Source organism: Benincasa hispida, chromosome 10, assembly GCF_027475165.1.
Source record: "Benincasa hispida cultivar pf3 chromosome 10, pf3_genome.v1.1, whole genome shotgun sequence".
Lineage (NCBI taxonomy): Eukaryota > Viridiplantae > Streptophyta > Magnoliopsida > Cucurbitales > Cucurbitaceae > Benincasa > Benincasa hispida.
The window spans coordinates 42,550,145-42,562,347 of NC_143487.1; the positions used below are offsets into that span (position 1 = coordinate 42,550,145).

Consider the following 12,203-nt stretch of genomic DNA (forward strand, 5'->3'; position numbering starts at 1 on the left):
TCTTTCGTTCCTTTTGTTTTTAATTACTAAAGCATGCTATAATTTGTTCTTAGATGCATAATTATTCTATATGTTCGTGAATGCCTTTAATTCTTTCACAATAGGCTTAGAAAGATCTTGCTTTCACTCATTGGTTCTCTTGAATAAGAGTTCCTTCAGTGACCCTCAAGAGTGATAAGAAGCTGGATAAACAAATGGGTGTTGAGGAAGAAGACACAAAATAAGTAGTGGCTGAACCTATTCTGGAACTTGAGTTAGAGAAAAAAACTAAAGATAAGTTTGAACGAAAGGAAACGGTAGAAGAGCTAGAGCCAATATCAGGGAGTACTTCTAACTTAATACCTTTTGTTCCTAATACTCTTTCCTATCCTCAAAGTTTTTAGAAAAAGGAAGTATATGCACAGTTTACTAAATTTTTAGAAATATTCACAAAGTTGCATATTAACATCTCTTTTTCAGCGACATTAGAGTAGATGTCAAACTATGTGAAATTTATAAGAGGAATCTTATCTAAAAAGAAGTTTGGCAAGTCTGAGATGGTTAACTTGACTAAAGAATGTAGTGCAGTGTCATAAAAAAGTTACCTCAGAGGTTAAAAGATCCAGAGAATTTTACTATCCTTTGCACTATATGGTCTTTGAATATTAAGAAAACTTTATGTGATCTTGGTGCTTCTATTAACTTAATGCATTTATCTGTTTATAGGAAGCTAGACATAGGAGAAGTATGACCTACGAGAATATCACTTAGCTGATAGATCCTTAGCCTATCCTTAAGGTATAGTTGAGGATGTTTTAGTCAAGGTTACAAGTTTATTTTCCTTACAGATATTGTAGTGCTAGACATGGAGGAGGATGTTAAGGTTTCATCATACTGGGGTGTCAGTTAATAACTACAGAAAGAGCTTTGATTGATGTCCAGTAGGATAAACTAGGTCTAAAGGTAAATGAGGACAAGATAGTATTTAACATTTATCGCTCTATGAGTCATCCTGACGAGGTTAGTACTTGTGACATAATTGATGTTATAGGTAAGACTGTATTTGAGCATGTTGAGGAAGTGTTAGCCACCAATTATCTAGAACAGAGCATATTAAACTATATTTTTAATAAAGTAGATACTTCGATTGATAAAATTGCTTTGTATTTTAAGTGGTTAGATTGTTTGCAACTTCGTAGCAAAATGCATTACCAACTACATATTTCATATAATGATGAAATTGAACCTAGACAGTTTGTTTAGTCATCCCAATCAATCCCTAAACGTAACATAACTCACCAACGAGCATGAAATACTAGTTAGTTTAGAATTGATTGTAGTGTCTATGTCTGATTAATTGGATTAGACAAGTTTGTCGGGTGTCCAGATGAATCAATTGGGTTGTTAGTTAGATAACCTAATTCCTATAATAAATCTATGAACTAATACATAAATAGTCCAATAATCTCTTAATCATTGAAGGTAATCTTGTGCTATCCCTCCTCTTTCACCGTTATCTTATTTACCTATCATTTTAAATCCTCCCTTTTTACTATTTTCCTTTGATAAATTTAATTTAGAGAAATTAAATAGAAGACTCCGTGAGGTTCGACCCAATCTTGTTGGTTAACTACCTAGTAGTAGTAGTAGTTCATAGATCGGTTGTCAATAAATATATTTGATCCTGAGACCCCTGGATAAGTTTTCTCTAAGTTATTTTCTACTCATCTACATAAAATCATAATAAAACACAAAGATAAACACCATTTTCTAGAATTAAAGATATTCTAAACATGGTCAAATGATGCTTAACCTAGGTAAAATTTGGTAATAATTCAAAGGCAAATGCTGGTGAAAAACTATCAATAACTCTTTTAGATGTTTGAGAAGCCCAAAAAAATGAGACTTAACACAAAATTTAGCCATTACTTGTCCCAAGTAAGTTTCTAACTAAATTTTCAGGCAAACAAGAAAAACAAAGACAAACACTTCATAGGAGTTTTCATGCCCATAACTAATTTGGGCCCTCAAACTCATCATTTAAAGTCTTCAAAGTAGTTGCCAAACATTACATATTTTAGCAGAGTGACTTATTTCCAAACAGAAACACTTAAAAAGCCAACCCAAATACACTCATAATCATATCAATGGATTATGCATCATCTTTAGGCTGTTGACTATTGAGGAAGTAATTTTTGGCAGCTTGAGCAATGGCTATCAAAGGTTGAACATTAGCCAGAGAAGCATTTTCAGCAGCTTCTTCCTTTAACTCATATTGGACTGTAGATTTTACAATGCAACTGCCTTCATCCTTCTCAATAATTTGGAAACAAAACCTGTAAAGAGAAAATCCCTGATCTAGGTAACTTCCTTCCATTATTTGTGCTATTTTTAGACGCTTCTCATTATCCACCTTCACCAACTTCTCTTTGTATCTCGCACCACCTAAACCTGTAATGGTATGAACATTTTCTCAATCTTAATTATTGTTAGCCTATGTTTTGCATTTGAACTCTAACCTATGAAAGCTTTGAACATAACCTAAGCTCTATATTAGTTTTTAGAAAAGAAAACCTAGGTTAAAAATCACTTCTAGTCCTTAAACTTTCATACAAAGTAACAATTTAGTAATGAATTTTGGTTTATATCAATTTAGTTCCTATACTATCAATTTTGTAACAATTTAATCCTTAAACTTTAGTATGTAACAATTTATACCTTGTACTTTAAAATTTGTAACGATTTAGTCCCTACGGTACAAATTAGTTTTAAAATTTAATGAGATTTTTGGGATAAATAAACCGATAGACTAATTAGGGACTCAATATTAATAAAAATAATTAAAGTTGATATCTAGTTTGATAATATATATATATATATATATATAAATTATTACAAATTTTGAAAATATAACGACTAAGTTGTTATAGACTAAAATTCAGGGTTTAAATGGTTATATTCTTAAATCTTTAAGGACCAAGGATGTTTAAAAAAAATCTTAATGACATAATAGAATAATTGATAATTCTTTAAATATATAATATTTGGGCTTTTAGTTCATCTTTTTGTTCGTTATAAATCTGAGTAATGTAACAAGCGTGTTGACATTACATGTCTATTAGCTCAACTAAACTAATATGAATTGATACTAGATCAATTGAACACATATATCACAAGAGAGATTTGGTCAATTATCGATACTAAAGATGTGTTCTTTTTTTATTCGTTTAAAATTAATTTAATATTTGATTAACACTTTTAAATTACTCAAATATACAAATTTAAATGATTTAGTGGAAGGGAAGCTTTTAATGATGTAGATGTAACTTTCACAAATGTGGCGTGCTTAATATAGAGCACTAGGTTATCCAATTTTAAAATTGATTTTTCGACTTCCACGGAAGTGATTTTGAAATAGATAAAGTGACTTTATCATGTACAAAAATTACCTCAAATTATACTATTCTAGTGGTATGACAATGACATTTAAAAGTATAATCAAAATGAGACATTTAAATTGAGTTTGAAGGATCAAAATTAAGTATATTTTCATTTTTAGTTGTCTCGAAATCACTCCAAAACATGTCACAACGACAAAAACTAAACCAAGACGATATTCATAAGTGGAAAGAGTAAGGATTTACCGGGAGCAAAAGTGACATGGAGAAGAGTTCCTTCGCTTCCATCGCCTTCGAGAAACTCGATTTTCTCAATGACATTGGGGAGGTGAAGTGGAAGGAATTTTGCAAACTCAACGGTGCCATAAAGCTCCCAAACTTTGGCCGCCGGAGCCGGAATCTCAGTTTCATTACTGATTTCACTCACCATTTTTCTTTCTCTCCAGAGACAGCACACACAAAAATAGAGAGATGTGGTCTTTTTATTTCTCACTAAGGGCCGTACACACCACGATTGGTCCTTAGGCTTCGGAAATTTTATCCATATCTTCTCGTGTTCTATATCTAAATGCTGATAATTAGATAAAAGGGGAGAAAATCCATTTTTCTTTATGTCGTAATTATAGTATTAAATGGGTTCGGTATCGACACAAGGGGTGAATCGATATTTCTATCATTATTATAGAGAAATTCATGGGACATAATAATTAAACGATAAAATATCATAAAATATAAATAATAGATATGTAAATATATTTATTTACTAATTTAAATTTATTTTTTAATTTTTTTATAATTTTACAGGAATATCTATCGAAATCAAAATTTCATCCATATTTCAATCAAAATTTTCGTAAAATTAAGACAACGATATTTTTATTCACATCGACATTTTAAACATTAGTTGTAATCCAACTTAAAAGGTATATAAACTTGAATTGAAATTATTTATCAGAAAAAATGTAGGGTTGAAAATGGAGATCCGATGGTGTGTAAGGAACCAAGGAATACAATATCAATATTGAGATTTTAATTTTGTTGATATATAGTCGATAGTATATTGATATGGACGGATAGTTTTGAAAAAAAAGAATTATGAAAATTATGTAAACTAATAATCAAGGCCTCATTTGGTAACCGTTTTGTTTTTTGTTTCTGTTTTTTAAAATTAAGCCTATAAGTACTACTTCCACCTCTAAATTTCTTCTTTTGTTATCTACTTAATAAAGATGCAAATCATTGTAAAAAAAAAAAAAGTAGATAATATATGCTTAGTTCTAAAAAAAAAAACAAAAAATCAAATGATTACCAAACAAAGCCTAAATGGTTACTAAATGGATCCAAATTAAACTTATTTTTAAAATAAGTTAGAAATCTTGTTATAAGTGTTTTTTTTTTTTAAATCATATTGAGATTAAAAAATTATATACTTTTATGTTTTATAGATATTTATACAAGATATCAAAGATAAAGGTTAAACAAGTAGACCACGTGACTTAATTAGGAAATATCTAACCTCATATAATTGCATGTTCTCTTGTCAGGGATGTCCATACAGAGCTATAATTTGATTTTACTCTCTGATATTTTCCTTGCCTTTAATTTGTCCTTTTGTTTTCCTTTCATTTTCAGACAACTATTGATGGCCCCTTTGTTTGAAGGAAAATTTTATTTTGGAAAAAGAAAAATAACAAAAATCCAAAACCATCACAATTATTGCAAATCATGTTTTCTTCACCAGTAGTGTAGTGTTGGAGGTATTACAAAAATCTCTCCTCAGACATAGTGTAATATAATCTTCATTTTTCAGATTAAATCTTTATGCTCTATTTTCTTTTTTTGTTATTTGATGTTTTTTTCTTAAATTATATCCTTTTTTTTTTTTTTTTTGTGTTTCTTCAAATTTACTAGCAATTATCTTTTATACCAATGCAATTTTAAAGGTTTTAGATGATTCCCACGATCGAACGTTGAAGGTCGAGAGGCATGCTACTTATAGAATAAACACACATATTTGATGCAGAGATGGACCTTAGATAATTTGTACTAAATGAGAAGTTGTTGGTTATTTGCACCTGGTAGCGCACTTCTTAAGTTACCTTATGATTAAAGACTAAAATGTAAGAAGAATTAATTCCCTACTCGGTGTTTGAACATTTTACAAGCAATTTGATCAAACATGAGGTTTGACCACCACAAAAGAAAAAATTAAATTAAATTTTGATGATAAATAATGAACACTATCATTTTTTAAAACTAAAATACTTTGATGGATTGAGTTGTATTCATCTTTATGTAGCTCATCTAGCTACCCAATCATAGTTTTTTACATGGGAAACTTTTTTGCTTTTTATTTTAAAAAATATTTTTTCATTTTTCTATGTAATTAGAGGGATTGCATTAAGATGAGTGCAACCTATTTGACCATGATGCACCAAAGTATCATTCTTTTCAAAATGTAAAATGATTAATATGAGGGAATACTAAAATAAATGTTTCATTTGAAAAAAATAGTAAAATGTTCTAAAATTAGGAAAATGGTAAAGTGATTTTTATAATTATTAATTATAATTTGACAATGGATCAAAATAAACAATAATTAAAAAAAAAAAACTAAATTTAAAATCATGACAACCAAGATTTCATTACCTATTAAAAAAATTATAACATTTATAAATCTTGTGAAAGTAACGACTAATTAAAAAAAAAATTAAATTTCAGATTATAACAATCAACATCCTATTATGTATAAAGAAATAGAATGTTTTCGAATCTAGAACTTGAAATTACTTCTTCAAATAAAAACAAGCAAAACATGAGTGTAAACAAATACCTTCGATTCAAAATGATAAATTATTAGTCCCTTAGGACTAAGGCCCCTGAAATATGCTATACTCAAAATAGCTAAATACATCGTATCATTAAATACGTTGTAATCGATGAAATCAAACAACTAATTTCAACATGATTGATCACGATCCAAAAAACATCAACATAAACAATCACATTGTACTCAAAATAATTATTAGTCCACTAAAACTAAACCCCAGAGATCTTGATGATGCAACATTTCAATCGATCATTTTCTCCATGAACAGATATTTGGCATCACGATATCCTTATATATATATTTTTTAAGAGTGTGTTTAGGAGAAAGAATTATCAAATGTTGGAACAACTAACAAAGGTTGAAATCACTTATATAAAATTTGTTAACACCTTCAAACCAATAACTACACAATTTCAAATTTCTAACTACGTATGATTAAGGCTCCATTTGATAACCATTTGATTTTTGTTTTAAATTTTTGAAAATTAAGTCTATAAATTTCGTTTTCACCTCCAAATTTCTTGCATTATTATCTAATTTTTACCAATATTTTCAAAAACCAATTAAAGTTTTGAAACCTTAATAGATGAGTTTTTGGAATTTGGGATTTGGCTAAGAACTCAATTCGTTTTACTTGTGAAAGATATAAACTATTGGATGAAATTGAGAGGGAAAATGCTTAATTTTCAAAAACCAATAACCAAAAATCAAAAACCAAAAACCAAATGGAAATAAGCTAACTACATCAAACCATCTCATTGAAAAAAGTAACATATAGTCGCACCACCAACTATTAGTAAAGTTTACTTTAAATCATTCAAGTTTAAAAGATGACCTTCCATAGTCACACCACCACAAGTAAGCAGCACGTTTGAAAGTAATACTTGACTAATTATTGTCAATATACTGTCTAGAGGGTTTTGATAGTGACAGATAGCTAGAAAATAAAAATGTTATCGAACGAGACCAAAATAACTTTAATCAAAGAGGTAAAGTTCCACCTAACAAACTTGAAATAAGTTCAACCAAATAAAAAGAAAAGGAGAAAGCAAAGGAAAAGAATATTACGAAAAGGATTGTGACCAAATAGAGTAAGGTCACAGATAAAGTAGATTGAGAACAATAATGATGAAAAAGAAGAAGAGGGAGAATTGAAGGGATTGAATCTCAACCGGAAGCGTTTTATCGCTTTTTATCTTTGAACGGGGAGAAAAGATTTTTCAAAATTAAAAAGAAATACATATTAAGTATACTGCTGAAATAAAATTAACAGAGAAAAGAAGTTAACCTTTCAAGTCTTTCTTTTCCCGAATCCTTTCACTACAAGAGTTCTCCTCTTGAACAATGTCTTCCTCCCCATTATTCTCCATCAAGGAACAAGATTGTGGAATCCTCTTTTTCGAAGGAGAATACAAAGAAATTTTATTCTCTATGTTTTTGTGAGAATATAAGAGAATTTTCTTCTTATGAGAGAGTAGTTAATTTTCATGTATATGGAAAAATTCATCTCTTCTGTAGACACTCTACATAATTTAAAGAAGAGAGAGGGAAAATAACTCCCTCTCCCCATTTCTCCAATCCTCTGCATTATTCATAGGAGTTACACTTTATTTAATATAAATTAAATCATATTTAATCCATTTTTTTATATTAATAATTAATTAAATTTAATTAAATATCATAGGTGTAATTAAATATATTTGCTCATATTCAAATCCACATCTCTCTTATAACCTATAGTTTTAATATGAATCTCATTCCTATTAAATTTAAACTATAATTTTAATATGAATCCAGTTCATATTATTTATTATATGAATCTTATTAAAATAAATTAAATATCTCATAATATATAGATTAATTTTGAATCCTCTTCAAAATTAGCTTTATAATATAATGTATTTATATACATTGTATTAATTGTATCTTATACAGGTAATTTACATTACTTAATTTCATTTGAACAATTCAAATTCTTCCAAAACAGTATGATCCTTGTTTTACCCTTAGTGACCTAGTAGCAAGATCTAATTGACCTATAGATTAAAAGCTCCAATGACCCAAGATTAATTTATTAAAATCTTTAATTACATTAATCAACTTTCATTAACTGTGAATCACTCCACTAAAAAACCATAAATGCACTCTTCGCATTGTAGAATATTTATATGTCCATTGATTTAACCACGTAAGTCAATCCTTCACAAGTTGTTTATAACTATAGTTGGGTCAAATAACCATTTTTATCCCAATAGTTACCTCTTAATCCTTAAGTACCACTGATCTTGTAATGAATAATCTATTTATGATCCAACTATAAAACAAAATCTCTCTCGAGTTAATAAGAGGGTGGGATCTTATTGTTCAAGTTCTGGTGTCAGCACTTAAGAGAAAAACCTATCTACTTACTCTAAATTCAGGAAGGAGTGAATTCCATCTCGTGTAGCTATGTTTCTAGCTCCCCCACTCGATATCATCCCCACAATGGTAGGTATATTGAGTTGGCGACTAGGGCCACTCTCACCCATACAAATCAAAGGCCAACCTTCATTAGCAGGAGTTCATAACTCATTCAGGATTGAGATCGAGTTACATAAGGTCATCGTTTGACAAACTCATTGTATAGGATACTACACTCACAAATCTTCACATGAATGATTTGGATCAAATCGTTTGCAACACTTACAACATTTGTAACACATACAAAATGGGTCGTATCTATTGTGTCACCAGGATAAGACACACAACTTTATCTATATACTATAGACCTTTTTTGTTATTACTTGAACACGATCTACTTATATGTCAACCACATATTGTTCAAGTTATATTAAATAATCTTGAATCTTAATTTATTGGATTTGAGTTATGTAAGAAAATAAATAACACTTTATTTGTTAGAATAATAACATTTTATTTATTTAATAATTTGTTTACAATTTATAGACCACGAGATTAAGGCATAACCCTAACAAGAATAACATACAGTGATTTACGTGGAAAGCCCAAAACAAATTAGGGTAAAAATCATGGATAAGGATAGAAGAATTCCACTATATAACATAGGAGGTATAAACATTATTTCTTACAGAGAAATAACAAATTCTCTTATAAGAAGAAACTCTCTCTATTTTATCTCACTCAGTTGTTGGAGATTTTGGGATGATTTAGCAATCATGAGTCTCCACCTATTTATAGCCCAAAGAAACTTGGCCACCAAGCAAATCTAATAGCTCCAACTTATCCTTGATAGATGTGAAAAATCCAATGACTCCAATTCTCCTTGATAAATGTGAAAGATCTAATGACTATCAATTGATTTTGAATAAAGTGTAAGATCCAGTGACTCAGAATTGTCTCCAATAAACTTCATTTAATTTTGAATAAAGTGTAAGATACTTAGATCCAATGACCCAAAATTGTCTACAAGAAACTTCTTGAATAATAAGGAAATTTCTTAATGATTATCCAACAAACAAATCCAAAACTAAGTACTCTAAGTCTTATTCTTCCACTTTTTTTCTAAAACCATAATACTTGATTACTAGTTAGATTGTCAAGAGAAATAGAAAGAGATAGGGAGACGATGGAGGTTTCATATTAGAGTTTCACCCTCACTACAATGATATTGAAATAAGCTTCAATACTACAACATTAAATGAGACCCAACGAGGTTTTACATATGAGAATGAACATAAACTAAATAACATAATGTAATATAAATGATAATTGTTTTAAATGACAAAACTGTAAGAAATATTTTCAAATATAGCAAAATATCATTGTCTATCACTTATAAACTTTCTTACTATATTTGATAGACAATGATAGTCACTGAAATACATCTGTCAATATCAGTGATAGATACTAATAGATATGATACACAATGATATTTTACTATATTTATAAATAAATTGACTTATTTTCATATTTAAAAATAGAAATATAAAACACTTTATAATCGAAACTTCTATTTCACTCCATCAAAAAACAGGGAAGAGAAAACATTCATAACATTCTCAGGAAGAGCAATTCCAACTTCAACTCCTCCATTCCCATTCCTACTCTCTGCCATTGAAAAACTCCCACTTGGATTTATCGAAACCATCTCCACTTTCTTACAACTTCCCCACCCAAAATCAATCTCATAAACTCCAAACCTTGGCGATCCCCCAACAACAATTGTTTTATCTATTGGCATCTCATTTCTCCATCGCATAGCATTTTCTTCCAACATTTCCACTAATCTCTTCTCATTCACAACCTCTGTTATCTCTGTTATTCCCTCACTTATCTTCTTCGCAACCGTCGCCATAGCATTCTCTTCCTCAAATTCCCTCCCTTCAAAAATCACCGCATACCCACTTACCCCATTACCAAAATAATTAACCCCTCCTAATGTTTCCACACGAGGCCGCCAATCCACCAAGAACGACAAAGCAATCTTACTTCCTCCTTCAATTCGCTGCGATTTCACCAGACATGTCGAGACATAAGCGAACGTTAATACAAATGTCGTTAAATGTCGAATCGATGACGAAACTTCATTCACTTTTCTCCTTAGATTGTCTAAGTCAGCACGTTTAAGCTCAAACGTGCCACTAACCACATCGTCGGAAAGGACCACTTTTGAAGTAAGTGATGTAAGACGGCTTTTGGGATTTGAAATGAATGTTTCAAAATACTTATTGTAAAGTGATTGCAACCCATTAATTGGATCATTGGTAGCAGCTGTTCGATCAAAAACTGGAGTAGGGCGATGATTATTATTATTGGTTTTGGAAATGGAAGCCCATGATTTCAAGAACAGAGTGGAAGTTCTGCCATCAGCAACGACATGGTTGGTCGTAATGCCAATGGAGAATCCAGAATTGGGAAACAGAGTGATTTGAAGAGACATAGCTGGAGCCATGGATTGAGATTTTGGGAGATAGGGGACGAGGAAATGAGATTGGTTTGCTATTTTGAGTTGATTTGAAGAGAGATGGTTGAAATCGGCGTCGGTTTTGGCGACGGTGAGGGAAACAGAGTCGCCGGGCTTGTAAAGAATGAAGGGATGTGGGGAGTGATTTGGCCAAACGAGATTGCCGGCGAGAGGGAGGAAATGGGAAAGTGTGAGGGAGAGGGAATGTTTGAGAATTTGGAGGAATGAATCGAAGGGAAGAAGATGGTGATTTGAGGGGGAGTAAAAGAGAATGCGTTCTGTCGGGGGGCTTAGGAAGAACATAAGATCGAATAAAGTCAGAGGAAGACAGAAGTCAGAGGGAGGAGATTGTGAGGGAGAAATTTTGCAGACTTCCAAAACCTCCATTGATGGATTTTGTTGCTCCATTATCATAGTTGCAAGAAGTGAGATATGGGTATGCTTTTATGCTTAATTTAGTTCCTTTTTCCTGTACTTTAAGATAATAATTTCGGATCAATTATTTGAAATTACGGAAATGGTGACAGATAGAAAAGGATCCCATGATCCTCAACCGAAGAGTTTTCGATTTTCATATTTCAAACGTCGACTTTACATTCACTCCCGGAAATTGAAACAGGAAAACAACTTTTGTTTATAATCCGAATTCTGTTTTATATTTTTAGATTTATTGAATTCAGCAAATGTATGATTGACAGACAATTCAAGTACTGTTTTTAAAAACTGATTTTGGATTATTTGATCTAAATGATTTAAATTTTGAAAACAAGATTTTTAAGTTTTAGTTGCATTCAAAATTTGAATATTAAGATTTAAAATGTAAAATTATATTAAATAAAAATAAAAATATTTAGAAATATAATATGACATGTTATAAACTCAATTCAATCTTTTGAAAATTAAAATAAGTATTATGTAGTATATTATAAATTAGGTTAAATTCCAAATCTGATCCCTATGGTTTTGCTAAAATTAAAAGTTAGTCCATATGATTTTAAAATTTAGAATTTAGTTCCTATGATTTGATAACAACTTCATATATAGTCTCTATGGTTTGTTAAATCCGGTTAAA

General features: G+C 30.3%; 2 protein-coding genes across 2 annotated transcripts; both read right to left on the reverse strand.

Annotated features, from left to right (window-relative positions):
• Positions 1 to 1,828: 1,828 nt before the first annotated feature.
• On the reverse strand, positions 1,829 to 3,930 carry LOC120087829 (norbelladine synthase-like). Its single transcript, XM_039044760.2, has 2 exons — positions 3,624 to 3,930; positions 1,829 to 2,430 (listed from the first exon to the last, which is right to left on the reverse strand). Exons 1-2 carry the CDS (start codon positions 3,805 to 3,807, stop codon positions 2,132 to 2,134), a joined length of 483 nt encoding a protein of 160 aa, XP_038900688.1. The 5' UTR covers positions 3,808 to 3,930; the 3' UTR covers positions 1,829 to 2,131.
• Positions 3,931 to 9,896: 5,966 nt separating this feature from the next.
• LOC120088608 (phenolic glucoside malonyltransferase 1-like) lies at positions 9,897 to 11,698 on the reverse strand. The gene has a single exon (XM_039046020.2). It carries the CDS (start codon positions 11,543 to 11,545, stop codon positions 10,178 to 10,180), a length of 1,368 nt encoding a protein of 455 aa, XP_038901948.1. The 5' UTR covers positions 11,546 to 11,698; the 3' UTR covers positions 9,897 to 10,177.
• Between the last annotated feature and the right edge of the window lie 505 nt (positions 11,699 to 12,203).